The 26,203-nt window shown below is 40.6% G+C and overlaps 1 protein-coding gene across 1 annotated transcript in view; it reads left to right on the forward strand.

Annotated features, from left to right (window-relative positions):
- Positions 1-26,203, forward strand: part of LOC117807805 (1-phosphatidylinositol 4,5-bisphosphate phosphodiesterase beta-3-like) — an 89,378-nt gene that overhangs the window by 24,158 nt on the left and 39,017 nt on the right. Inside the window, exons 3-11 of the mRNA XM_034677207.1 lie at positions 16,675-16,743; positions 20,186-20,323; positions 20,656-20,735; positions 20,825-20,878; positions 21,169-21,241; positions 23,538-23,638; positions 23,820-23,986; positions 25,903-26,049; positions 26,152-26,200. Coding sequence (XP_034533098.1) covers positions 16,675-16,743; positions 20,186-20,323; positions 20,656-20,735; positions 20,825-20,878; positions 21,169-21,241; positions 23,538-23,638; positions 23,820-23,986; positions 25,903-26,049; positions 26,152-26,200 — 878 coding nt within the window. The remainder of the gene's footprint in view (positions 1-16,674; positions 16,744-20,185; positions 20,324-20,655; positions 20,736-20,824; positions 20,879-21,168; positions 21,242-23,537; positions 23,639-23,819; positions 23,987-25,902; positions 26,050-26,151; positions 26,201-26,203) is intronic.

Here is a 26,203-nt window from a genome sequence, read left to right on the forward strand (position 1 = left end):
CCCATTTAATTTCTTACATATTACCCCAAGTTGACTTTCCAGGTCTTCATACAAGGAGGTCTGTGTGTTAAGTCGTCTATATGACTAATGGTCTTCACCAATTTTTGGTTGTCACCAGAATTACTAGTTGATTAAACAAATTTTTAATATCTTTATGTTTGTAGGCCCTGACAAAAGTTGTATCCAAGTCTAAGCTGTAGTGCAGCCACCTGCCATAATGCCACATTGCTCTACTACCTGAATGTAAACAAGCACATCTATCAGCCCAGCACGGTTGTGCCGTATTTGGATCTAAAGTTGTATGTAGGCTGTGTCTGGTAAAACTGGAATATAACAACTCAACCACAGCACAGATATGTTGATGTTAACCTGCATCCAGCAAGGAGGACCCAAAACTGGTGGTGCTAGCTCCATTGACGTTAGCCACACTCAGAAAACCAGTTTGATTTTCTCACAGTCACAGACTATGTGATCTCATGTTCAGCTTTGATGAATTCATTGTGCTGAGTTCAGTCAGGAACACTATGTTATAGATTTGATCTTTTATAGCCAATACAGTAAATACAGATGTTTGGTGCAAGAGGTTCAGCTTTTTAAAATGCTGTCAGGGTTAACACAGCAGCATGTGATGGCTTTCCAGGAAGCATATTGCAAAATCCCCTGCAAGGGTAAAAACTAGGCTATTAGATTAGAGAGGAGGAAAGGAGGAAGCTTTGCTATCAGCAGCAGCAAAGTGTGGGCAGCATTTGTGTGGCAAGGATCATTGTGAGGGAAGATGTGTTAAATGGACCGCCTTCTTGGTTTGTGAGTGATTTGAAACAATGATTAAATTCATTTGACTCCCCGTCAGTTGAAGCTGTAGCGTATGACTTTTGTGCCCTGCATGAATGCCAAGCTTCTTTTGAAGTACTTCTTGCATCATGTTTTGACTTATTGGACCGTTGACCTCACTGCTGTATTTGAAGACTTTGAAGTTAAACTTTCAAATGCAGTCCTCACACATCTGTGTTGTACTCGGTCAAAAACATTAGCTAAACGAGTCGATCACTGACCAAAGCTAAACCTTTCTGGATGACCTCTGTGCAGGTTTCCTCATGTTTAGCACAGTGAGGCATGCTCCTCTCTTTTCCCTTTTGACCCATCCATCATCTGTCACCAGTCTTCATTCCTTTCTGACCTTATTTGGATCAACTACCTCTTTCTTTGTATATTTTCTAAAACAGTACTTCCGTTGATATCCCATTTTCCTTTTCATCCATCCATCTGAGAATGTACCCTTTCACCCTTCTTCTAGGTATTCCTTCCTTCCTCTGATCCTCCATCTCTTTTCTTTCTCTTCACTCATCTCCATCTGTTTTGTGTCACCGTCCTCTCTGGCCTCTTTTTGTTTAACATTTAACTTTAAATAATTCTATACTTTTCATAAAGCTTCATTTGTCTCTGTCTCCTTCCTCGCACCCTTTTTTCCAAAGTCTAACAACATGCTTCCTGTTAGACTGGTCAGCTGTGACTGATACCTTCTTCCTCCATGCTTCTTATTAATCTTAAACATCTCTCTTTTCTTTTCCTCTCCCCCCTTCCTTCCCCCTTAACTCCCCTTTATCTCCCTCCTCCCTCCATCTCTGTTTAATGTGCAGAGGTTCCACACAAGACTTCTGGTGTGTTTTTGTGAACCCAAAGTTTTTCCCATAATGCTTCAGTCATTGGTTGCGATAACAACCAACTGTCGCTGAAAGACACACGCATACATTCATACACAAACAGTAACACTGGCTTGGCAGTGAAACAAGGAGACACACCCCTCCGTGCACAAATCTGCACTGTTATTCTTTCTCTTTCTCTTACTGTTGTTTGTCAGTTTGGCTTTCATGTCTAGACTATTAAAAGCACCACTTTGTTTGCATTGAGAGATAAAGTCACTGACATGATGAGTGACACAGTTTTACTTGAAAGAGTTAGCTTCATCACAATGAAATGCGGCTAGACTTGTGATGTATTCGATGTGTTCCCCCTTGGGTGCTCTGCGGGCGTAAATCAAACAGGGTGCACAGGGGTTGGATTTTATGAAAATATTTAAAAGTAATGACGGCAGTACTCAGCAACATAACACACAGGCTGTGCCAAATGTTAGTGTAACACGGATGATACTGTTTGATGTAGCACCTTGCAGAGATAGACTCCCACTTTGATAATTTATATATTTATACAAAGGCTGGTCGTTCCAAGCGGTAGCTCCAATTAAACAGGACATATTTCACCAGTCTCCAAACTTTGAAATGCTCATGTGCAGCTGGAGTGAAGAGCAGATAATAGAATAGAAAATACCTGTTGTTTACTTTTTGCATGCAAAATGTAGAAATGTGTATTTGACCTGCGTGTGCAAATATGTGCCATTAAAAACATGACGTAACACATTACACAAGAAGACACATTTAAACCAATAAACACACTTAAAACACAAAACATCCCCAATAAAAACAAACACAATATGACTACATTAAAAGTGGGTATCAAGTTAGTTAAGTAACAATATAAAGTGTTCTAAATGGACTGTATAATAAAGCACTTACTGTAGTCTTCTGACCACTCAAAGCGCTTACATTACATGACACATTAACCCATTCACACCACACTCATACACTGATGGCAGAGGCTGCCATGTAAAGAGCCCATCAGTATCCACACACTGCTGGCACAGACACCAGGGACACTTTGGGGTCAAGTTTCTTGTCACTGAGCCACAGCTATCCCCTCTAAATGTATTCATTAGTATATTTTTTTTAAATTTGGGAAACATAAAGTTAAAGCTTTACTGTTTTGTGTAGGAGTTGTTATTTTGTAACTAGTTGGCGGCTTTGGCTCATTGGTAGTGCAGGTCGCCGTGCACTCGGATGGTTGGGGGTTCGATCCCAGGTTCTGCAGTCCATAAGCCAAAGTGTACATGAACAAGAATCTTAATCCCCAATTTGTGAATGAGGGTGTGTGAGTTGGACTAAATAATACTGATGAGTGCTTTGCATAGCAGTCCCTGACATCAGTGTATGAATGTGGTGTGAATGTGGTCTGAACATACAGTCCATTTACCATAGGCTGTATAAAAGAAGGACAACTTAACATGTCCTCAAAAGTGAAGCCAAACAATCAGAGCTCCTCCTTCCCGACTGCCTGCTGTATAGGTCATAAATCCCGCCTCCTCCATGTTAACATATGGGACACAGGTTGAACTTTAAAATCAAACAACATGGCAAATAAATTTTTTTCAAACATGGTTTCTGTCAGTGTAATACGTTCTTGACATGCTTATTAATTTCCAATGTTCAATTGTCTGAAAGGTGTATTTTTGAAAACATATTTGATGCTATTAAAAAAGTTAAAACAACATGATCTCGTGGTAAATCAGATAAATGCTGTGTGCTCCAGATTAACGGAGCAGAGGAGGAATGGTGAGAGAGGTCGCTCTATAAGCCTGAGTGTCTACTTCAAAAACTGACTTTGGTTAGCATAAGGGACAGGACTTCAGAATATCACAACTCCACCAGCTGATCATTAAAGTACGAATTCTGTCACAAAAAGTGACACCAGCTAGATGCCAATGCCCTTCCAAGGGGGTATTTTTGCAACAGGAGGAGGAGAAGGAGACACATGGTCCACCTTTTGTGTTCAGTTGTATTAGGTTGTGACCCCTCAGTGACATCTAAGTGCTCATAGTATCAAGTTCTGAAAGCCTTCCTGACATCATTGCTGGTTGGTGGGTCGAGTCTTTCTGAGGCTAACAGCCAAATGCAAACTGCATGCCAGTGGCTCAGAGTACCACAAGATTCACATGCACATCCCAAATCCACACATCTGTTACAACATATGCTTGCTCCCTCCTTCTTATCCTGCTGCGCCTGTCCTTTTTATGTCCTTTGGCCCAAACCCGCCTCCACCTCCTCTGTACATTTGCAAGCTAAATTAGATGTTTTAGGATGAGACCGCCAAATTGTTAGAGATGGCAGAGAAGGGTGAAAGGGTCCTCCAGAGAGGTTAAACTGTGTCTTTAACTTGAAATGTTTACAATTTCACATCAACAAGTTGATTCAAGGCGATAGCTGAAAGTTTGCTGGTTGTTCCATGAAATAGACTGCAGCTGTAGTGAGCCTGAATCCACAGCAGCTATGTGGATTCCAGTGGTGAACACAAGTCCTCAAAAATGTCCAAAAAAACTTGTTAAACCACTCCTGCAACATTATCCTCATCTTTGCAGAGACTGACACTTTCCGGCCTATTTTTTTTGCCAGCTTTCTAACATATCTTTATCTTTCCATTGCATGTTCTGACAACAGTAGCACAGTAGTACAGATATGCAACTATACCTGCTAAAATTCCCCTGAGCACATAAATGGCAGTGGTTGAAATGTGTGTACAAATTATAAACCAGCAGCTTAAAGTCAATTTCTGTATTTCAGTTTCATTTTCTGCTGCATCTGAGGCTATTTTATCAGTGTAAAATGAAGATAATGGAGCTAAAATCGTAAGCAAACAATAAATAAAGCCAAGATTTGATAATCAGAAAAGGAGAGTACAGCGGTTGGAAATGTAACTGGAGTTAAAGCTAGTAGTTGAAACAGATATTTGAATTCCGGCAGACAAACCAGTCTGAAGGTAAGAGAGCACTCTGAAAACAGTCAAACGTCGACCACAAAGTATTTAACACAGCGAAACACGGGATCCCAGTCTGCAGGTGAACTGTGTCAAATTAGTTTGCTGAGTGTGGCGAGTGAGCGTTAGCAGGGCTAGTGCAACCAGCCTTCAGACCTCTTTGCAGAATAAGGTCCACATGACTGTTTGAGTGGAAGTCTAACCTGATGCAGCCACATCAAATACTGCCAAACCTTGCCATGCTACGAGATGCAGTCAGTGAGTAATAGAGCATTATAGTATTAAAGCAGTAGGCATGAACTGGAACTACAGCTCTGGCTAGTGGCAAGGGCCTTTTCTACAGCTTGTACACAACATATAACCGGCATGTGGGCCTTCAATAATGAAAATCTACTAGTTCTGGTGCCAACTGGGGAACTGACTAAATGTGCACATCACTAGTTTAAGCTAGCACCAAACTCTAGAGTTGACAACGAAGCCAATGCAGCCTTGCAAAGAACTGCAGTTCCTCCAGCGTCCACTTGAGGCTGGCTCCAAAAGTTAAAGAAACCCCATGACCAGACCTTATTAACAGCCTGGTACTAAAAATGGTTTTAGTCTTGATAAATGATTGTTTTATTCTTTACAACTCTACTTGGGATGATTTTGTCATAACTCAGTTGTTTGTATTATATTAAGGTTAACAGTTAGAGAAAATAGAGGATAATCTTGGGTGTGGCTGGTTTGACTGACAGGTGGTTGGGTTTGATTTGGCCTTAAGTCCACCTCTTTAGCAGTGTCTGGCTTAGCCAAAAGTTAGCTGGAGTCAAGAGATCCAATGTTGGGATCGCCACCTTGGCCCACTATCTTTATTCATCATAACATGCCTTCAGAAACCAATGGATGATGTCTCTGAGACTGTGTCCATGTTTTATACACTCTGTGGGTTGAACTCACGCAGTGCCTTCTTCGTGTGTAATTAACAGGATAATTGCTGTGTTTAAAATGAATCAGGTTTTTCCCCCATTATTCAATTTTCCATCTCCCTCTCCATTCATTGGGAATAAATGTCTTGGTTACAGAGAATAGACAGCAGATGTAACAGTGTGGTTTGATGATTTGTGTGGATTTAAACCTTATGTAAAGACTGGTTTCCACTAAACAGGCTAGCAGGGCCAGCCAGACCACATGTTATTCATGGCACCTCATTACCCCGTTGAACATCTCCACAATCTTCTTCCACACTGTTGTTGCCAGCTAAGCTAATTTGTCAGCTAAATAGTGGTTTTCAGTGAACGAACGCTGGTGTGATTTAAAGCGGATCCTCGTGGAGGGCAGCCTAACCTTCCTCAGTGACGATGATGCACCTGGCACTGTTGCTAATCCTCCCTGTGTCTGATTTGCTTTGGCTATCCTTTCTTTTCCAGCTTTTGCTGTTGGATCTTGCCCTGTTTCTACACTACTAGTCCATGTCCAATTCGTCACCCTCTTCTACCTTTTACCTAAGTGTCTCTCTGTCTTGGGGCAGCTGGTAGCCATCAGAGGCCAGGCAAAAACTGCCACGCTAATATAAACTGAAGGATAACACTTTCTCTCTCTGCTCTCCATCTTTTCTTGCTATTTGTCTTCCTTCACCATCTCTATTTTTGTCTTCTCTTTTTTCCATCTTCCATCTTCTAATCCTCCCTTTTTTTTCCTAGTCGTGTCATCAACACCATTTCTCAGGCAGTCCTTTTCTACCAGAGTTATTGCTCCTTAATTTCTTGCAACAACACTTCTAATCTTTCCTTATTCTCTCCCTCTGCGTGGGAAAACGGGCAGGAAGTTACTCAGACGGGGGAGATGGGGGTTCTAGGGAATTTTGTTGCCCCCTCTTACCCCCTCCCTCCTTTGCCTCCCACTTCTCATCCACATATCCCCAATTCCCTGTATTCCTCTCCCTCTCCTTGCTCTCCTTCCTCCTTTCTTTCCTGTCCTCCCTCCTTTTTTTAAGTGGGCATGTCATGTCAATAGCACCTGGCCTTTAAGACATTCGCCCCCAGGGACTTAATTGAGTGGTCACAGAACTCCAATTTAGCCTCTAATGGTGTGGAATTGATGTCACATACCTTGACAAGATTTGGGGGCAGGACAAGGACTGAAACCACAAACAAACACAAAGTCCAGTGTGTCAGGAATTACCTGTGATTTGAGATTAACAAACGCCCCTGGGGGCTGTTCATCTGTCACCAGATTTTTCTGGAGGGGTGAGAGTGGTCTAAACCATGTCAGTCCAATATGAGAAGAAGTGTGCATCATTAGAATCTGCAGTTTGGGTCTCAAGTAGAGATGAAGGAGAGGTTTCAAAATCTCAGTTTGGTAAATAAAATGTAATCCCAGAACTCTGATAAGGATTTGACTTTTCATTCATCTCAATAAACAGACATTGACACAAGTGCAGCTAAAAATCTGCTGTTTACATGTTCTCTCAACACCAACTCCAAACATGCTCCTCAACAATGGCACTGCTCTGTAGGCTTACGTCACCATTAGATGACAACTGGTCTTTTGTCATTGTTTTTTCAAAAAATGCTACATTTTTAAAATTTGGATGCTTGTTTTGGCTACTTTTGCCTTACTATGTGACATCAATTCCACACCATTAGAACAGCTGAAAAAGAGACAACAAATGTTTGACAAAGAGAGTGGTGGATGACATGCAACAAAGGGTCAGGGACTTGCGTTGAGCCGAGGGCTGTGTCAAGCACTGTAACCTCTATTTAATTTTTTGAAAAATAGAATTTTTGGGCTTTTTATGTCTGTATTTAGAGAGAACAGGACATTAGATAGTGTAGGAAACGGGGATTAGAGAATGAGGACATGTGGCAAGTGGCATGTGACAGCTGGCAAAGGACTACTGGTGGAAGTTGAACCAGGGGCTGCTGCTAGGCAAGTCACTTGGCTAAACATGCGCCCTAAATACTGTAGCCTGTTATTATAGGCAACGCATTATACCTGCACTAGAAGGACATTTGAGGAAATTTTCTAGCTGAGAAGATAGATACCACACTTGAGTATGTCAGTTGAATGCAAATGGCTGTTTAAATGTAAACATACGTTGTTAGCTTAGCATAATAGCTAGCAGTGCTATCAACTAATTACTTTCTATGCTTATATTTTCACCATTTGGTGGACCCAAGCTCATAATTGCCTGCTATTTACAGCCTTTATTCTAAGCTAATCTCAACGATGAGGCTATCAAATGTGCAGACATGACAATGGTGTCAATCTATTTATCTAACTCAGAGCAATTGCCATATTTCTGGAGTGCAGAATTACTTCTATCATGAGTATAATGTACATTTTGCTTGTTATATTGTATGTTTTATTCTTGCTAGCTGTTTCAAACCATTGCTTCATTATTAGATTATCAGTTAATTCATATTTAAATCACTAATGGGTTGAAATGGAGATTTTAAGATAGCTTAACAGCCTTTCATTTATATACTGGAACTAGCATTACTGGGTCTGTGCATATGCCAGGCTTGGAAGTAGTTTCAGAGTGTGTGTGAGGGGCCCAGATGAATTGTAGTAGAATGATTGTTGGCAGGTAAAAGTAGAGATCTAATAGAGATTATCTCCATGGCTCAAGTCAAATATCCCCAAGGAATTAACTTGGAACAAGGGGCTTACATAATACATACACATGCTTGTAAGAAGTCAGTCTCATGCACAAACCTACACACACACACACACACACACACACACACACACACACACACACACACACACACACACACACACACACACACACACACACTCAGTGAGCGGTCAGCAGGGGAAAATGAGCGTGTCAGTCACACTCAACTTTAATGTGTGTGACAGCTTCCTCCCTCCTCTGTCTGTGCTCTGTCACATGTTTTATTTTCTGTTGACATTATCTGTTAGTGCATATGGCAGAGGAGCTTCCATATTCACACACACGCACACACACACACACACACACGCACACACACACACACACACACACACACACACACACACACACACACACACACACACACACACACACAAAAGAAAGCCCTCAAATGATACATCTTAGACACTCTGCGGTATCACATCTATTGTCCCAGCAGATGCTTCCTTAGTGTTTCCGTGTGAAAGCTTAAACACGACTCCATGTGCTACCAATTTTTCTAGCTAGCTGACGAAACTGCTGACCTGTGTTTATATGAGTGGCTTAAAAACTGAACTTTGAGGAAAACCATGCTTTATATCATTGTAATAATCTCTCATAGTATTAGCTAACACTTCAGCTAACATTGTATTCAGTCACACACTGTGTATTAACATAGATGACATGACAGCTTCCCAAATGTGATGCCAAAACATTCAGAGCTCTCCCTACTGACTTGCTGCAGTAAAGTCATAAAGGCCGCCTCTTTAGCATGTTAACAGACGGGGTATTGGTCAAATTTTCCAATTAAAATACAAATTAGATTTTCTCAAATTACATTGCTGTCATTATAATTAGTCCACATCATGCTGAGTTATATCCAGGTTCTCATTTTCTGTGACAAGTTTAGTTTTAATGAGTTACTTAATGCTATAAAAAGAGCCAGCTGTGATTTGCAGCTCTGTTGAAAATACACTCCTGCAGTGCCTCGGCACCAGATCTGCTTCAAACTGACACAAGAAGGTGTTACACTGTCTATTGTTCTGACCTGAGGGGGCTGTAACATTTTGAATGTTCTTTCAGATGTGGCAAAAAGCAAAAGTTCATTACACAGGTTTGATACTCACAGACAAACTTACTAGTTTAGCCTTGAAGTCCAGCACTGACTCCCTCTTTCACTGAAGATAAACTGCCGGCATGTTTATAAGCTGTCTGCTTTCATTTCTTGCTCCATTTAACTTCGCTGCAACAATGTCAGCATGTTTCCAGAGCACAATTTAATCCCAACCAAAATAAATCTCTGACAAAAAGTTGTGCTAAAGCTGAAAAAGCTAACCGCTGCCTTGCTCTCGCTTCACACCACTGATACTAAAATTCTCTGTATTCAACCAAAGTTTTTAAGTTTTCCTTCAACCTCCACTCGTGATATACCTCTCTACCTTCTCCATGCTGCCTGTGTCTGTTTTCTATGTCCTGTCTAATCTGTGTGTTTGTGTGTGTGTGTGTGTGGGCTGTGGGTGGCTGCGGATGTTGTAAATTCAGTCCCATTGATCTATGTGTGTTTGTATATTGCGGGAACATTTGTGATTACTGCAACTATTTTCATTTCGTGTGGGTCTCTGTGTGTGTTGGGCCAAAGTCTGCCTCTTTTTCCCAGTGCCTGGAGATAATTGGGATGACTGTGCTGTTTGTGTGTGTTCTTTTTATTGATGTTTAACTGTGTTTTTGATTTCCCCCTCATCAATAATGCCTTTCTCTCATGCATTTGGGCTGAATTTCTCTTTCATGTTTGATTGTTTCCTTTTATCAGTCCAACATTTCTGCACGTCCTCCTCTTTTTCCTCCAATATTTCTCTGATTACAAATCACTCTGGATCCTTCTGTCGGCTAAGTGACTTCAATGTTTACTCTCTGTTCATTTTCTCTCTCTCAGAGCAGTGAAATATGATGCAAAGTGGGGAGGAAAGACAAAGAGAGATAAACACAGAATGAGGGAGCAGAAGAGGGATAGAAAAGAGAGAGTGTGATGTTATCAACATGCTGTACACAGACATTCACGAGGTGACACAGAGACAAAGTTTTGGAGTTGTCCCATGCTTCACAGGAGTATTAAGTGTCCCTCTTCTTCTCTGTCTATAAACACCTTGCCAACTTTCCCAACGTGGCTATAAAACAGTTTGAAGATCTCTTTGTTCTATTTCTCATATGTTCCTGTGTCTTTCAAAATCTTCCTCTAATAAGGCCATCTCTCCTCTCCTCTGTACCAAAGGGTGGAGATGTATGCCGTCCTGGCACCGTTCGTGTTGGTGTGTATGTGCGTGTGTGTCTCCAGGAGGATCAGTTTCCTATATGCCGTCATCATGTGCCATTTGATAGCAGCTGTGATTGGTCATTGGAGACATATTTAGCCAGGGTGATCTTTCAAATGCACGGTCAGGCGCGTCAGAGGAAAGGAGTGGCTGTCTTTTGATTGTTGAGTTGCCCTTTCTTGTTTTTCTAATCTTAAGAAAAGGAATGAAGGACAGTAGCAGAGTAGGAGGGAGGAGGGGAAGTGAAAAGTCAATCAAAGAAATGCAGGAAGGAAAGGAGTGAGTGAACGTGGGCTTAATCAAATCACATTCACATTAACTGTACTTGTGCTAAGTCCCTAAATATAGACTGACCTAATAATTATTGTTCACCACCGATACATGCAAGCGCAGCACAATGTGAAGGACATCTCCGGGTTAAGCCTGTATGAAATGCTATTTTTATTTGTTTAAAACAATTTCACATCACATAGAATCAAAGAAAAGATAAATACTGTCCTTATATCTGTCCAACCTTGAAACCCATCAACTATAGTTGGAAGCCATTACAGTATCTGTTTCAGTGGATAATGGCCATCTCCTCTGTGTTACACAATATTTACAGTCAAACTTGAGAAGCAGCCATGGGTTCAGATCAAAAGTGAAGCAAACTAGACCCCTCAAGATGTGCCTGCAAAATTAATGGTGACATTACTCGGTTAATTACAACTCTCAAGGGGTGTCTGGTCATGCATTTATGGAGAGTCTCAGTTTCCCTGTAAATAGTACACACTAGTACACAAGGTGTAATTTTACTGTACAAAAAATTTATTTCAAAGTTCAACATGTTATGACAGCTGAATGAGAAGTGCTAGTTCATAATTCTTTTATAAATACAAGAACTAAAGACATTTCTTTCTGGGAATCAGAACTGAAACAGTGTTAAGCCCATTTCCACCAGTGAAAGAAAAGTGAAAAATAAGCCTTACTACACAGAGGCTTCACTCAGGCTTACTTCATTGGTGTAACCCACTCAGCAACATAGGATGTTAAAAAATGAAGCCAATCGATAAGTGCAAAAACTGTAGTTCTTCAGGTGTCCACTTGAAACTGGCTGCAGAAGAACCCGTTAGGTCCCATGTTAAAATACCCTTTTTTTACTTTTTTAAGTGAAATTAAACAAGTTTACAGTCTGGTTCAAGAGACAGCTTTTTGTATGGAGCTAATTCATCTATGCATACACTCCGTACATGTGGTACATTTTTTGTTACCTTATCCTTTAAGATAATAGAAACACTTACAATCATGCATACATTTGCACAGCTGAGTTGATGGACAGGTGGGCGTGTTGTAGATGTTTGCAAGAAGGTTAAAAGCCCACCTCAGCTCCATCTCTTTGCCCAAGTCTAGGTTAAAGGCTGAGTCAGCATTTCCAACATGGCACCCGTCATTGTTAAGTTTCAAAACTTCTCTTCAGAAACCAATGGATGACAACACTGAGACTACATCCATGTCATATAAGGTCTAACCGCTGAAATCAGAACACTTTTTTCTTGTTTTTTTCCAGGCAACAGATTAATTTCAAATTTTTCAAAATAACAACATGATAATGTCAATTTCTAGAAAGTAGAAATGTAAGCTTTTTTCAATTTCCTCGAAGAGGAGAAGAAACAACTTTAAATCATTATTTCCTGAGGCATTCAAGGAAGTCAGGAAAAGGGAAGTTGATTGGCTCTGTTTCTCAATTTGAAATGTTTGTGCTTGTGACTGTTTGTTAGCTGCAAAGCATGCAGACATCCTTTCAAAGTGATGATAAATGGCCACATCACTGTGGACTGGATGTCATTACCGTGGATTACGTTCCACCTGCTTTTGCTCCCCATACAATTGCATTTCCTGCATACACTAAGGCTTGCCATTTAGTACTACTCAGATTACAAACCAGAATGTTTCTCATACCAGAGTCTGTTCCTGTGCACACAGATTTTACATTGTTATGTATAGTTACTCAATATCTCTCCAACAAATGTAAATGCCCTGTTAGCTTAGGATAATGAATTGAAAAAGGAGGAAACAGCTAGCTTTGCTTTGTTCAAAAGTTACAAAATCCCTCTTAAAAGACAGGTTGTCCTTTTTGGAATAATCAGATCAACAAGATGTATTAATAAGTGAGCCCTGTAGGTCTTTATTTTGTAGTTGAATATAGTAGAACGTAGTAGAATGACAGATTTAAGCCTCAGAAATGAAAGTATTGGTAATGTTTTCTGGAAACCAAAGTACACTTATGTGCTGCACTTAATAAACCAGAATGCATTGCAGTATCAAATTCCTAGTTTTCTTTTCAACTTTAAAAGGTCTGCTTTTAGTTACCTGCCAGTGTGATCAACAGGTGCAACAAGTTCAAAAGAGTGGCAACAGAGTGCATTCTGGGAAATGTAGGAAATCACTATGTAAATCAGAAATACAGAAGGCAGGCTAAGGGAAAGTCCTTTAGTACCAAACATAGTAAATTAGAGTAAATTGTAGCACTTTATCACAACACAACTCCTGGAAAACTGTCACCCAGACTCATTTGGAACCATAATGAGCCTGCAGCTGAGTCTAAAGTGATAAATGGAGCGAGCTGTGTTTGGGCTTAGCGCTGACAGATGAATGAAGGGCTACAGCTGCCATGACTAGCTAAATATTACACACTGAAACACACAGATACACACATGCTAACTGAGCAGAAGGCCAGAATATGTTAGGAATGTGCTCAGAGATGACCGACCTTCACACTCACCCACTCACCAGGTTGTGCTCTCAGATACGCAATCATTTGGGACACATTTTAACAACACATTCATGCATTTCACTGATCACATGCTGATACATTTGTACTTGAAGAGTTGCCTTGGCTGCTGTGTCACATGCATCCAATAAGGCCTGACTTACAAGCCTTTTCCATGCACACACCTACACACTCCCGCATACACTCTGTCTTGCTCAACAGGTCAGGATGTTTCACAAGTCAGGACCTGCATGTTGAGGATATGCCTCTCTGTATCCTACCGCCAGAGTGTGCGTGCTGGAGTGTGTGTGTGTTTGTAACTAACTAGCATAGGTAATGTTAACTGTCAGACACACACGCACAAAGTTATAGTCTCATTACTGTGGTCTCCAAGGAGTCACTATGGCAATGGTAGAATGAAACCACGGCCTATGGGAGAGGAGGTGTGTGTGTCTGTGGATGTGTGTGAGTGCATGTGTGCATATGTGTGTGTGTCCCACAGACCCAGAAGCGCTTTATTCCCTCAGGAAGTAAGTTATTCTCCACAGGCCAATCAGAGGACAATGCTTAAGACAGAGTTTGATGCAATTGGTCCAACACTGACCTTTTTTTACTTGCAAGCCAATCCCAGGGGAGCACAGAGACAGCATGGGGATGACATCACAGCGAGAGTGAAGTAATGAAAGGAGGAATGTGGAAGAGATGAGTTTCAAAACTTCAGCCAAGTAGTGTGACTTCATGAGGTTATCTTTGTTGTTATTTTTGGACTGAGGATCTGGGTTGAACACGGACAAGGAGGCATTTGACAAAATGACAATCTGTCCCAGATTCAGACAGCAAACAAAGAAAGAGTGACGTTAATGCGTTTAAGTTTCTTCATCAGTGAGACATCTGAGGATAGAGGGAAATAATGTGAATTTGCCCTTAAATGCCCTTGATGCCAACAAACAAGCTACACAGAGATAGAGAGGATGAGCATGTTAGTCACTGAAATGAAGTGAGACAGCCTCAGGGATTGTAGGGCTAAACAAATATTTACAGTGTGTCTTCCTCTGTGTTTATGGCCGATTTTATGACTGCACTCTCCGCCTCATGTTCTTCACTCCCATTTTTGTCTCTTGCCTCGTCTCAGCTTCCAGACCATATTCTCTCCGCTTGCTGTTGCCTTTTAAAACACTTTTCTTATCTTCCATCAATGTGTGCTTTGTCTTTCTACTTGTGCGTGCATGTGTACATGTGTCTGTTTGTATCACAGCATCAGTCACGCAAATCTGCTCTAAAGACATGTCCAAGATATGCAGACTCTGGAGTGTGTGTGTGTGGGTGTGTGTATGCAGAGTTCCTTCCAAATATCTCCTCTTTCTCTCTGTCTCTCTGTTTTCCATTGTCTCACCCAAACACACACATGCACACACACACAGTTCATTTGTCACTGGTTGTGTTTTATGTCCAGAGAAGCAGGAGAGTCTGATAAAAGATAAATAAAAGAGGCTTTAATGGGAGGAGAAATCCTAGACAGGCTATAAACTCTTGGCCCTTAGGAATTTATCTCAACACCGGCATTTATTCAAGCATTTCTTCTTTTTCCCATCCATCCAACATACTTTTGTTACATCAGTGTTTCTGCTGACTGCTTCTTACATTAGTTGTAATAGCAGGAAAAAAAAGTTTATAAGTTGAGGGTTTGGCACTGATATAGGGTGACATGTCACTAGGGTGCTCAAATATAGGTAGCACCTTTTATCAATTGAAAATACAGTCCTTTTTAATTGTTGTGTACATTTTTTGTTATTCATTTGTTGTTACACTAAAAGATAAGCAGTGGTGGACAAAGTGCACAGCTTCATTACTTAAGTCAAAGTATAGATACTCCAGGTCAAATATTACTCTAATACAAGTGAACGTTTCTTTGTCAGATTATTACTTGAGTTAAAGTACTGAAGTACTTGCTTTTAAAAATACTTAAGTATTCAAAGTACTTCTTAAAAACGTCTCAAAATGTTGTATTTTCACAAAGCATGAGTACAGTCAAGACTCCATAGAAGTACACTCGGTTACATTCAGTTTATTTAAACCATTACTTTAAATCTCTAAAAACTATACCATGGGTTAAAAACAGACACTAAGTTACTCCAAGCACAGACAACTTAGTTTGAAATGTTCATCTGGAATGAAACAAATGTTACATAGCTCAACACGCTTTCTCAGGTTGGACAGTGAATTTTTGTATGTTTGGGCAGAGTGGGAAACAGGGAGAACATTTCAAATGATACGTATCATTCTTCATTTCAAAAACCTCTAACACGGGCTGAAGATATGGACATTGGTGCTCAGGTGGAGAATTTTAGCCATAACTACCACCTCTAAATGAACTGCCTGATCTGAGTGAAATCTGCTCTGTGTTTGCTCCACGTTCAACCGTGGAGACACACGATATACGGGTACGGCTAAACCACTGAGACAAACAGAACTACACAAACACATTTTACTGTCTTAGGGATCAGATTTCAGAAAAGAGAAGGAAATTCATGAGCTGACTTCAAAGATAAAGTAGTGAGTAACTGGAGCACTGATATAAATGTAGTGGAGTAAAAGTAATAAGTTTCCCAAAATATAATACTTAAGTAAAGCACAGATACTCAAAAAATGTACTTCAGTACAGTACTCAAGTACATTTTCTCTCTTACTGTCCACCACTGAAGATAAGGCTGCCAACACACTCTGAACCACATTTGAAGATGCAGTGTCAAGTAATTTTCAGAAATTAAATATAATATTCATCAGTATGTTGAAATGATCGTATAATCACCTAAATTTAAGAATATATATATGTGGCCCTATGCTGTATGTTGTTCCCAATTCTCTCGTTATTAAACACCCCAAAAACCATCAACCTAACCTAACTTTCAGTCAGCATAGACACAGGCAAAAAATGAGCTGAGGCGGGCCTGTCAGTCAAATTAGCCACTTCCCAAAATATGCAAATCTACGCAGCACTGTAGTATTCATAGTTAGAACAGAGGACTTGTAAAATAAAAAACAAATCCTTATAGAGGTCAGTTTAACCGTTATGGTAAAACCTTGAGGAACCATGAGTCTCTTTACAAATGTTGCGTCAATGTTCCAACCGCTGTGGAGATATTTTATCTAACACAATAATGACAATGTCAGCAGAAATATAAAAATCATAATTCAACTATTGTCTCTGTTTCCTCTGCCTTTGCTTTTCTACATGATACTGAACAGTGCCCAGAAATAGTTTTTTTTATTATGTTGTTACTGTGATGATGCTAATGGTGATGATTCTCAGCAGTGAAGTGACTGATTGATTTGTCTCTCAGGAGGTGGAGATTCTGGACATGGCCACTATCAGGGACACCAGAACAGGAAAATACGCCAAACAACCAAAGGTTAGTTGTGTGTGTGTGTGTGTGTGTGTGTGTGTGTGTGTGTGTGTGTGTGTGTGTGTGTGCGTGTGCGTGTGCGTGTGTGTGTGTGTGTGTAAGCGAGGGAGAAAAAAGCTGTCATCTCCTGCTGTTGATAACTTTGTCCTTGGAACGAAAATGTGATGCTCAAGTGTTACTGTCATGAAAAGATGTGTGTGTGTGTGTGTGTGTGTGTGTGTGTGTGTGTGTGTGTGTGTGTGTGTGTGTGTGTGTGTGTGTGTGTGTGTGTGTGTGTGTGTGTGTGTGTGTGTGTGTGTGTGTGTGTGTGTGCGCCCATTATATGCGTGTGTTTCCTCTCTCAGCTGATGGTACAAAGGTGACAGAGCGCTAATGAGCCCTCTGACAGATGGACTGTCAGACAGGAAATTATATAACTAGTGGCTGTTGGCGAGGAAGTCATTGTGTAAGCGCAATGATTGGCTTGAAAGAGCAGCTCACATAAAGCAGGGCAGGAGCGGTCCAGTTCAAACATAAAGGATGTGTCAACAAAGGGCAGGCTGGTGGATCAAAGTAGTCATGGGTAATGATAAGTTAGTGCCTCTGGTTTTTATTATCTTATTTGAAGCGTGGTATGAGTGAATAAAACCAAAATTTGGTTCTGCTTTTAATCCCTATGCAAGAGCAGGTCTCCGTTTTTTTGCAATGAAATGTTAGCCATCTAACGGAAGTCCAAAGTTGTGCAAAAATTTAATTTTAAGCTGTAATGCGATGAGAGTGGTTCAAATGCTTAAAGCCTCATACAACTCTGTCTGTTGTGCTGATAGTAAAATTATCTTAAAGCTGCTTTGTCAGTACTTTATCAATAATGTCTATGTTTCAAGTCATGTGCATTTAAGCATCCTTTAATCTTATTATTATGATTTCCTTTGACATCCTGCAGCTTTTCTAACATGTCTGTGTCATTTACCAGACATGGGAAATGGGCTGGGAAGTTGTTTTATAAGCAGACACCAGGAAACTGTTTTGCAAGCAAAAACAAGCTCTGATTAATGCACTGTATGCTGTTTGTCTGGTCCAAAGCAATCACACCATAGATTGTTTCAGGGCAGTCAGAAGCTTACATTTTTCAGTAGTTCCTTTCACACATGTCCCAGGTTGGTGCAAAATTCTCAGCATTAGATATGTTCTCAAAAATACTCCGTTTAATTGGGCAAAGGGTGTATGCATAGGTAGAGCATGCGGGAGGTTGGAGACCTCTAAAGGCTGATTTATACTTCTGCGTCGAATCGACGGTGTAGCCTACGCCGGAGGTCTGCATAGCTCCTTTACATACGCAGAGGCCTACGCACATAGCTGATGTGCACCTCCTCCAAAATGTAACTACGCGTAGAATCGACACAGACCACAAGTCCTGTGATTGGTCCGCTCGGCAGCATTGTATTTCCTGCATTTACAGCACTTCCGGGATCCCTGCTCATCGGCCAGACATTGGCCGTGTATTTCGTCTCCTCCTCTCTATTCTTTCCCATAATCATGTCTGCATGATAAACAGCAACATGTATCAGCTGTAGATTAACATAAAACGCTCTGAATCGCTGTGGAAAGGTAAACAGAGATCGCATCGGGGCCGGAAACAGGCGACCGGCTATCAGAGAGACCACACTGCCCTCAAGCATTACATCTGAGAATTGGTGACACAGACACATCGACGCACAAGTATGTGGTGCTCATGTCCCCATCAGCCCCTGCTGCGTAGGGGAGACGCAGAAGTATAAATCAGCATTATAGGTTACTGTTTCTGGGTTATCATCACTGAAACGTGTTTATAGACGCTTCTGCAACACATATGCAATGGTGCAAATTTTGGGACGACATGCAGCGAAAAGTTGTGGCCAGGAAACGAACCAGGAGACTAACAGCTTCTGGGTATAGGGCATGTGCTGAAACCACAAGACCAACCAGCACCCCATTCTAGACTTTCATATGCTGCATTCACACTTCAGCTCACCATGACTTCACAGAGACTTTTTACCTCAGATCTGACAGGAGAAGGCAGCTTACCATTGGGTTGAGGAGATTTGGCTGTTTGTGTTCACACATGCAACCAACAAGGACAATTTTCAGGGGTGTAGTGCATGTGTGAAAGGGGCTCATGTTAGGGATGGGCACTTCAAGCAAAAATACTATTGAATTGTCAATGCTAACTATTTGTTGATTCTTCGAATAGAATAGTGATTGTGCAAAGTTGTTGATATGTTAGTTAGATATGATATACATGCGGATATGATCTAGATATAGATTATTTATTTTATCGTAGAAGTTCCTTCTAGAGCTCTTCGGCGTTGCTGCGTTTTTTCTCCAGTTCTGAATCTCACTGAGCCTCTCTTATTTCGTATCGTTATTATGGAAGTCTTTTGTTTTTTAATGGCAAAAAACAGCTTTCAGATGTGCTACAACCACTGTTGGATGGCTGTGCTGCATTACAACCAGGCGTTAGGAAAAACAAAGACACAAATAAATTTAAAAGATAAGTTAATAGTCACATGAACTATTCCATTTTTTAATCATTGAACCATTATTTGAATATTCCAAAATCACGACTCATCTGTAGCTCATGTTAGTGGATAGCTTGTTTAATAGATGAAACATTCAGTAGATGAAATTTGAGATTCCCGAATTTCCCTCCCTGGGATAAATAAAGTATTTCTGATTCTGATTCTGATCTTTGCTGAAGCCTTTACAGTACATATTCAACAAAACTCAGATTAAATTCTCATGTTGCTTTTACTCCATGTTGACTTTTTAGATGAAAGCATATCGATGTTGTGTTGCTTGGGCAATAAAAAATGCCAATGCTGTTTCAAAAACGTCATCATCACTAACATCCAGCACCAGTGTTTGTGTTGCTCTGGAAAGTCCACAGAACACAATGTCAACACTTTTATGAGAGCTACTTCTTTGGGAGGCAGTTGTTCTCATAAAACTGTTAATACTTGGCTCTGCTCTTGATCAATTGGAAAGAGGAGTTACTGTTGAAGTAAAAAAAAAAGCAGGAAAAATATTTGTAATTTGTGTTTGTGTGCTGCACTGATCCTTTAACCTCCAGCTATGTGCTTCATGAACATTCTGTGCACTCCTTTGGCCGAACTATCTATATAAACAACCCCCCGAGTTAATTTGTTTAATTGAAATGAAAGAGAGAGCCGATGGAGAGGGAGTAATGGAGAGAATGCATAATTGATAGAGAGACACTGAGAGAGCTGCTGGTGGAGAAAGAGTGGTCTGAAAGAAGGAATGAGTCGTTTGCTTAATTAGATCAGAGTGCACCACATGCATCACATTTACTGTTCTCTGGAGACAGAGATTGACGAGTAGTGGGGAGGATGGAGGCTTTACATGCGCAAAAAAAACAGTGTGTCCTAGAAAGTTTCACATTTAAGAAATCAAATGTGTGTTTGTGTGTCAGGATCCAAAGCTGCGGGAGGTGCTGGGCTTCGGGAAGGGTGATAACGTTGAAGGGAAGCTGGTTACCATCGTCCATGGCAATGACCTGGTCAACACCAACTTCCTCAACTTCCAGGCTATGCAGGAAGATACAGCAAAGGTAGAAACTACACCCATCATATGAAAACATACCACCTTTTCTTTTACATCTCAAACTCTTTTCCTTCATTATATCTTTCCTTCCTTCAACCTCTCATTCCTCCCCTCCTCTTCTTCTGGCCCTCTTCCCTCAGGTCATATACTGATTACTCTCTTTACAATGTTGACATTAGAAGCATGTGTGTGTGCGTGCTTCGAAGTTGTAAGGAGGGATTTTTGTGTGTGTGTGTGTGTGTGTGTGTCTGTGTGTGCATCACTTAGTTTAACACCAGGCAAACAGTCACACAACCCCACTTTATCATCTTGCTCATTTTTCTGTGTTTGCGTTCCTAGATTTGGACCGATGAGCTCTTCACTTTGGCGACAAACATTCTTTCCCAGAATGCATCGCGGAGCACCTTCCTCCTCAAAGCGTAAGGAGTCAAGTGTGTCTAAAACTGACTTGAGACAACTGAAGACATTAGAGAATGGTTTGTAAACTCTGTGTGTTTCTGTTTTTCAGGTACACCAAGTTAAAGCTGCAGGTGAATCAGGACGGGAAGATTCCTGTGAAGAAGTGAGAGACGCCCACATGAACCACTCGTTAAACTTTATACACGCTTAAAACAGCCAGTGCCTCCTGCTTCTTCTTTCCTTTCCTCTTCTCTAGCTCTCTTCCACTTTCACTATCAGCTCTACTCTAGTTTATCTCTGCTGGCTCTTGACATTTGACCCACCCCTTGCTCTTAAACGTCATAAATGTAAATCTAATCCTTTAAGACTTTGCTGATAAAACAAAGAAAAGTTTTTACCGGTAACTTTTTTTTTTTAACAATGACTGTGTCTTTTCCAAACTCTGTCTTTCAGTATCCTGAAGATGTTTTCAGATAAGAAGAGAGTGGAGACAGCTCTGGAGCAGTGTGGCCTCGTAAATAACAGGGTAATCATCCACAGCGATCACTGACAACAGGGGCCACTTAAGATATGTCGTAGTCCTGCGTACATGACAACAGCTACGACTCAGTCTATCACCCTGGGGTGTGGGAGAATTGTTTGGATGCCTTTGCATTGTAAGAACGTCAAAATAGAATCAGCTGAATGCCTAAAAGATAGCAATGAGGGAAGAATCTTCATTTCAGTCAACTTTTAACGAGACTCACAAGTTTTTACATTTAAAGAATTACCATGTTAATAAGAACACTTGGCTTCCTGTTTCCCTCTATTTTTTAAGTTTGTACGTTTAACTTTTAGCAAAAAAGCTTCTTCGTATTTCCCTGAATGCAAACCACTCCTTCAATAAAGTTGTTGCTGTAGAGATTATGCATGATATAAAAAATGTGATTCATATAGTTGGTCTCATGGCAGTTTAGAAGCAGTTGGAATACAGCATTAAAGGTGCCAATTTCTTTTAAAAGTTACTGAAATGTTCACCCCACATGTTGGAGGAACTGCAGTAACCAGAACTCAAACCACCACCACCACCTTATTAAGGACTAGTCAAGATGTTGTATTTTGGAGTTATACCTCAACATTTGTTAGAAATGCGACAAATGTTTAATGAACATTTTGCTGGTTGCAGCCAAGCGGCAACCTCTGGTGTTAAAATATAGAGCCTATGCGAAAGTGCCAAAAACTGCAGTTCATAAAGCCTCCGCTTGAGGCTGGCTGCAGAAACACCAGAAACCACATACACACCCATTCAAAAGAGACAATCTTTACGGCAATTATAAACATGTTTACTGCCTGGTTCAAAACACAGTTTTGATCTGAAAGCTCATTTCTCTATTGGCACCAAGCAGCAACCTCCGGTTTCAAACTATGAAGCCCATGCAGAAGTGGTATAAACTACAATTCATTGAGAATCAGCTCGAGGCTGGCTGCAGATACACCGGAACAGCAATTCAACAAAGACAATCTTTGCAGCATTACTAAACATGTTTACAGCCTGCTTCAAAAATCGGCTTGGCTCTACGTAGCTAATTTATCAATTGGCACACACAGGGGTGAATTTTTATCTCACGCGACGGTTCAGAAGATATTAAGATTATGAGTTTTTGCCCAAATAAGGACATGACAGACTTGACTCCCGGTCGGGAACACGTAGCTGTTGGCTAAGAGGCTCAAACTCATTCCCTTTACCTCACACTTTGACTGGTTGAGTTCCGCATTTCCAATTTGACTGCCGCCGTCGATTTGCTTCAAAACAGCGCTCAGGAACAGATGGGTGACGTCACGGATACTACGTCCATATTTTATACAGTCTATGATTGGCACACAGGGGGTGAAGATATTTAACTTCGAAGTTTTACCTCGATAAGGTCATGGTTGACATGATTGACAGGTGGGCACACTGTAGCTGTTAGCAGAGAGGCTAAAAGCCCCCTAATTATTCATAGTTTCCTTTCAGTTGTCATTACGTTTTTTCATTCTGTCGTTATTTGTGGGCTTTTGGGGCAATGGTTTTGAACCATGTTGAGAATGTAAGGATGATGAGCACACACAATGCTGAAGACAGGGCGAGATGTTTGATGCAAAATGTCAATTGAATATAAATTATCCAAAAAATGTTAACAGTTGAATAAGCATGGCTAAAAATAATGACCTATAATAATCAATTTGATAAAAATATTAACTGTTATGTAATGCTACGTCACCCTCTGTCCTTTTAATGTAACAACAGTAAAACTCTGTAGAGTAAGTCAGTTTAAAAGAAATCTATTTACTTTGGCTTCCAGAAGTGACCGTCCTAAAACCAGACTTCATTCATTCTTTTAAAACTGAGAGCAAATGATGACACACACGTTGTGCATTTCCCTACGATAGGGTCTAAATACTGCTTATACTTGCAATTTAAGGTACCAAATGACTGTGGCTTGGGTGGTAAAACAAGGTTTCCTGTGTGTGATGGGTTGTTGCAATCTCTTCAAAGAATCAGATTGGTTGAGTCACAAGGCATTTCTTTTTCAACAGGAGACTAGATTGTGCAAACTGCACGGTCAGTGTTTCTCTTTGTATTTCTGTGCTCGGACGCCTCCTGCTGGTTCACCAGAAAAACAGAGTGAAAAAAAAGAAGATATTTCTGTTCAGCCTTCACATTTATTGTATGTTGTCAGTGTTCTAAGGGACTACATTGTTCTTCAGAGTTTAGCTGGAGGCTGTAAAGTGTCACTGAAAAAAACAGGCCTCTTTCTCTTTCCTTGCATTTCTTTCAAAACAATCCCTCTGTTCTCTTTCAGTCAGAGGGGCTCAAGCCAGATGATTTCACGTGGGAGGCCTTCCAGAAGTTTCTCGCCACCCTCTGTCTGCGCCCTGAGATACAAAGTATCTTTGAGGAAAGGTATGTGACTTATAACTTCCACTAAGCAGAACATATGTGTTCTTATTTTTCCTGAATAAAAGTCGAACCCTGACTTTAAATCCTTTAAAGTTACACACAAGTTGTATTTTTAGGATACCTTGAAATGCTGACAACATGCATATCAGAGACTATATGCAAACTGTATTTGTATGTGCTCCAGTGGCTCCAAGGGGAAGCCTTTCATCTCCCTGGACCAGCTGGTGGACTTCATCAACCGCAAGCAGCGAGACTCCAGACTGAACGAGGTGCTGTACCCCCCGCTGAAGAGAGAGCAGGTCCGACAAACCATGGAGAAATATGAGACCAACACAAGCCAATTGGAGAGAGGTCGGCATCTTATTGTTTTGCCTACATTTTTGCTCATAGATTATTCTATCCAGAGAATCCTAAAGCATGCGTTTAACACAGAAAACAAGAGCAGAAAAAAAACTCAAAGCCATCATCTACAGAACATAAAAACAAGATGTGTTTGAGGACAGTAATCAAACAAAGTTATCAGATTTAATCTAGATTGGAGTTATACAAACAGATAATACTAACAGACTGTAAAAGAACACACAGAAACAACAAAGACAAACAAAATATGACAAAAGAACAACTATCAAGAAAAAAAGGCAAGACAAAAACAAAGAGAGAAAGATGAGGTGACATAAGTATTGTTCTATAGCGTTGAGAGGGAGCAGAGAGTTACAAAGAGGGTTAATGTGTGTGTATGCAGTTATGAATATGTTGGTGTACGTGCATGTTGTAATATCAAGTTATTTGAGAAGAGTAAGAGTCAAGGACTGCAGCATGTGTTTCAGACCGTTGCTCCACTGCTAGTGATATATAAAGGTAGGGTGGAAGGAGGTAGTAATTTTGCATTTGCATGTGTTTTATATAGATTGATCTCTCTCCTTAAAATGTGTGAGGGATTTTTCTTCACTTTTAAGGAACAAGCAAAAAGAATATGCTACATTTAAATGCAGAGAATACAGCCCAAATGGTTGATCTTAACATAAGTCCTGCCTCTAAAAGGAAATAACCAATCATAGTGTTGAATTTTGAGGCGGCAAATCTGATTTCAAGAAGTGCTCATTCCACCTCTGACCACCCCAGATACAACACACACAATGGTCAGAAGTACAAATTACACAATCAGAGTTCAGAAGACAAGTGTTGAAGTGATAAGAAGTTGTAACATATCGACGTCCAGGATGTGTGGATATGATTTGTACAAAAACCTTTTAATAAAGTGTGTTTCAGGATGAGATTTAATAGATCCAAACTGATTTAGCCAAGCTTCAGTTTCTCTGGCAGGCTGTTCACAGACCAGGTGCTCTGACAGAAATGCACACAGCCACACTCTCTGCACCTCAAAAGCATCAGTAGTTTCTTAACGTTGATTCTAAAATGTAATGTTGCTGCTGTGATAAAAGTGCCATTTAAATTTTGGGGCTGGAGATGTTTGATATAATTTTGACTAATGCAAAAAGGGAGGTGTAGTGGTTTAAATTAGAAGGAAGTATTAATAACCTTCCCAAATCAGCCTCATCAAAGCAGCTTAATTAAAAAAACATTCCTGAACTGAAGAAGATAAACTAAACTGCTAATCAAAGGTCAGATGATGATTTCAGTCTCCTTCATTCAGCCACAGGAAGTTTTTTTACATGCTTCTTCTAATGACCTTTAAACAGTATCTGAGTGAATCAGTGCTTATCTTCTTGTATCTGTTGGTTCTAAAGCAAACTGCAGCTGTACTCGAGTAATTACAGACTTGAGGGTGTTTGTTTTCTCTGACTTTAACTGCAGCGAAGTGGTTTCCCTCCGCTCTGGCATTACAAATCCCGTATCAATGTCCCTTCTGTTAAATATCCAGAACGTGGAGGTCATCTGTGAATGAATCCACCTTTTGCTGGATAAACTGTACCAAACAGGTAGGGAAAACAGAGCTATGACTACCGTAAACAGCCCTGCTAGGACACTGCTAAGCCAAAATCTGTAAGGTGATCCGCTGTGCTGCCCACAGTGTTCATGACTAACCTGGAACCCTGTCTAAATCTGTTGTTTTCCCCAAAACTTGAGCTTTTTGCTCTTTTGGGTCAGTTTACTAGTAAAGCACATGATGTAATTACATTAGTGTCCTCCAGCCCTTTAATGTAACAACCTAATCAAATTGTTTTGATTACCAGGAGCAGATTGATTCTGATCTGTTTACTTGAACATGTAAAGTTAGTCAGTAAAACATACTTTCTGTGTTGCAGACCAGATCAGTTTGCAGGCTTTCACTCGCTATCTTGGAGGAGAGGAAAACAGCATCGTACCTCCAGAGAGGCTGGATGTTATTGATGACATGAACCAACCGCTGTCTCACTACTTCATCAACTCCTCGCACAACACGTACCTCACAGGTAGGAAACACACACAACTCAGTTTTAAAGACACACACGTCAAAGTTGAATGCTTTCTTTAACAAATAGCATCTTTTCCTTCCTTTGTCTGTGCTCCTGCAGTCGGTCAGCTGACCGGCCTGTCGTCAGTGGAGATGTACCGACAGGTGCTGCT

The sequence above is a fragment of the Notolabrus celidotus genome, chromosome 23 (genome assembly GCF_009762535.1).
Source record: "Notolabrus celidotus isolate fNotCel1 chromosome 23, fNotCel1.pri, whole genome shotgun sequence".
In the NCBI taxonomy this organism is placed as follows: domain Eukaryota; kingdom Metazoa; phylum Chordata; class Actinopteri; order Labriformes; family Labridae; genus Notolabrus; species Notolabrus celidotus.